The sequence below is a fragment of the Rhagoletis pomonella genome, unplaced genomic scaffold, assembly GCF_013731165.1.
Source record: "Rhagoletis pomonella isolate Grant_MI unplaced genomic scaffold, Rhpom_1.0 Rhpom_scaffold_00229, whole genome shotgun sequence".
Classification (NCBI taxonomy): Eukaryota; Metazoa; Arthropoda; class Insecta; order Diptera; family Tephritidae; genus Rhagoletis; species Rhagoletis pomonella.
Window position 1 is genome coordinate 111,915 of NW_023458783.1, and position 3,409 is coordinate 115,323.

General features: G+C 33.5%; 1 protein-coding gene across 1 annotated transcript; it reads left to right on the forward strand.

Moving 5' to 3' along the window:
- Positions 1-721: 721 nt before the first annotated feature.
- LOC118750417 lies at positions 722-1,633 on the forward strand. Its single transcript, XM_036485137.1, has 2 exons — positions 722-810; positions 873-1,633. The coding sequence occupies exons 1-2, from the start codon at positions 786-788 to the stop codon at positions 1,343-1,345; spliced, it is 498 nt and encodes a 165-aa protein (XP_036341030.1). The 5' UTR covers positions 722-785; the 3' UTR covers positions 1,346-1,633.
- Positions 1,634-3,409: the final 1,776 nt, after the last annotated feature.

Genomic DNA, 3,409 nt, shown 5'->3' on the forward strand with positions numbered 1-3,409 from the left:
CGCTCAAAAGTTTATAGCGGAAAGTGACAGTATCATGAGATACTGTGCAAAATTCAGTGATGCGCCAATCCAAGACCACACTGAATCATATCTTATGATAAAAGACAAATCACTAGATGATTGTTGGGCACGGCTTCAGTCCGCCTATGATTTGGTTTTTTCAAAGCCAGATGACAGCCTACCTGAAAGAAAGTGTGCATCAGAATTGAATTTCAATACGATAGTTATTATTATCGTTCATATTTTCTGCCAGGAATATTACTTTATACCACGCGATGGAAAGAAGAACCCTTCTGGCAAGCTTTACATAAAATATGCAAACAGCAGAGCAAAGAACAAAAAATGGATGCTCACCCTTCAATTCGCCCCGAACCAGCTACTACGGAAATTTCAGAGGAAAGTTCTGAAATTGATTATTCAGTTGCTTCAGCCCTTAAAGCAGCATTATGTCGAGATACCTCAAATTGGACTGAAGTAATAGAAAAATGGCAAAAAACATTCGGAATGCGACAGAAGGAACTGAAGACGCTAAGCAACATTGAATTCTTAAAGGCTTGGCCTATATATAGTGACGCAAGATGCCCAGACCTGGTAAGTTAATCATATTTTGAGAAAAATAAATGATCATAATGAAATCTCACTCCATATAGATAAAGCGGGACTTTACTATGTTATACCCAAATAAAGAACACATGTTGTATTCGAAATGGGAGACTTTTAAGGAGAAAGTTATAAAGTTTTACGAGACAGAATTGCGCAGCGACTACTGCAAGGAGCTTTTACAGATGGCTAAGACAACAGAAAACACAGGTAATTTATACATCAGATATCAAAGCATTACAAAAATACTATTAACATTAATATTTGTTTAGATGCCCAAGACTTTATACTTGCATCGCTACTCAATGGCGTTTTACCGTGCTCAGCGAGATTCCCAAACAATTCCGGAAAATGCAGCAAGAAGGCTACAATTGCAGATGCGCAAGAAAGTTTCGCGGTACGTTTATTATGCATAAACGATTACGAAAACAAAATTAGTGAACTAGTGGCAAAATACTACTCCTGTGGCTTAACTATACAACCTTTTTTGCTAGTAGAAGGGCATTCAGATGAAGAGTTGAAAGGGTTTTATATATACTTCGACAAAACATTGTTTAAATTTCCATCCTTTATTGAAGGCTTAGATACTTGTTTTAAAATATTTCCTGCTCTTAACTTATATTATCCACAAGCATCTGCTTTGACCTGGAATTTCATCCAGCAATATTTCTATAACATCCACACCGCTTTTGATCTTAAATCACCAAATTTAGTGTCACTTATGAATTACATGAATAATATATAATTGACCATGTATGAATGTTTTAAATGCCACACCCAATTCCAGGAGCCTACATATTTGATTCGTCATTTGAAGATAGATCATTTGATGTCTTCAAAACTTATCAAACTCCAATGCAAACAAGGGAATTGCAAACAAATTTTTACCAATTTTACAACTTTTCGAATTCATTTAGAAAGGCAACACAAAGAATCAAAGGGAACAAATGCATCATTTGTAGCTTCAGATTTTAGTTTGTTAAATTGCACTTCGACATCAGATCAAACCTACGATTTCAATCTCCCAGTTTCAACGACGAAGTCAGATCAAAACGTATCATTTTCTGCTTCAACCAATTGCAATTCATCTTTAAATCTGGTGGAAACGCAAATACCTCAATGTTCAAGCGCTAACAACACTACGATTTTAAGAAAGAAGGCACTACATTTGTCTCTTAGTTTATATAGCAAAAACTACATGCCAAGAAAATATGTAATTGAAATTCAAAATATGATAGCTTCTCTTCTTGTAGCCGTGTCTCACTCAATAGAATCTGCTTTAGACAATCATAATTTGATTGAGGCTCGCAATGATATCACTTCTCTATTACAGTTTTGTAAGGATCCCTTCCAAGAAATCAAATCTGAACATAGACTTCTTAAAATACTTAAAGCTCTTAATATGTACGAGGATCCAAAATCAACAGTTATAAAAACATCAATTGCCCAAACCACTGCTCATGGTAATCCCGTTCTAGCATCCACTTCTTCTGATATCTACATTATGCCCTTATATTTTCAATTTAAGGCAATTTTTGAAATACCAAATCTTTTACATTATACTTTGGAAAATACAAAACGGTATTCTCAAGAACCCTTTTTGCAAAATTTCGCCAGCGGTCAAATATTTAAGGCAATTAATGCCCGATTTGGTTCAGGTTTAATAATTCCCTATATTTTATATATTGATGATTTTCAAATCAACAATGCTCTCGGTACGAATACTTTCTCAATTTGTGGGTGCTACTTTAGTTTCCCTACTATGCCGCAATATTTGCTGTCGAAGCTTGAATTCATTTTTCATGGGGCATTCATATGAAGCTGTAATTTGAAAGTTTGTGGATATGAAAAATCATTTCATAATCTCGTAGAAAACATAAAGGTTCTTGAAGAAGGTTTAGATTTTGTTATCAACAATGAGCAGCGTAAAGTACACTTTATCCTCGGTTTAGTAGTAGGAGACAATTTAGCTATCAATGCTGCGTTTGGCTATGTCCAGTCTTTTAATTCAAAACGATATTGCCGCTTTTGCAAACGAACGAAAGATGAAACTAAAACTGATGTAAGGCAGTATGAGCAATTTTTGCGAAACAGAAATAACTATAACGAAGATCTCTTAAAAGACAATTTCCAAGAAACAGGCATCAAGTCTGATTGTGTTTTTAATAGACTGAACAATTTTCATGTCACAGAAAATATTACTTTTGATGTAATGCACGATGTTTTCGAAGGAATTTGTTCTTATGACATCTGCAATATATTGTTGGGCCTTATAAAGGATAAAGTTATATGTATAGACCAAATAAATAGTAGGAAGCAACTTTTTCCTTTCGGTGAAACGGAAATAGGTAACAGTTCAATGCCGTTGCAAATTGAGAGATTGAAATCATTTAATCTAAAAATGACTGCTAGTGAAACAAAAAGTTTCGTTCTTTCAATCAGAAGAATTTATTGATATTACCAAACAACACTATTTCTCTAAAATAACTCAAACATACGATATCGACCTGAAAAGAATACAATATTGTTATGAACTTTTTTATAGTGGAACGAAATACAAAAAAAATTATTATTTGTCCACGAACTTACATAGCAGCGCATTTAAGTTATATAAAATAAAAATGTTTTTGTATCAAAATAGCATAGCTTATATTTTATGTCAAGAAGTTTTCATAAAAAAATTTTGTTCACATTTCCAATCGTACGAAATTGGTTGTTTAAACGAAAGTTTAGAAATAAAAACATTTTCAGAATTAAATACTTCGCCTCTACATCTATATCCGCTATGTAATGGTAAAACATATGTAAG

Coding starts and splice junctions, on each gene's coding strand:
- LOC118750417 (XM_036485137.1), top strand. CDS start 786: ATGGCTAAGACAACAGAAAACACAG. Junction 811..872: donor TAAGACAACAGAAAACACAG/GTAATTTATACA, acceptor ATATTTGTTTAG/ATGCCCAAGACTTTATACTT.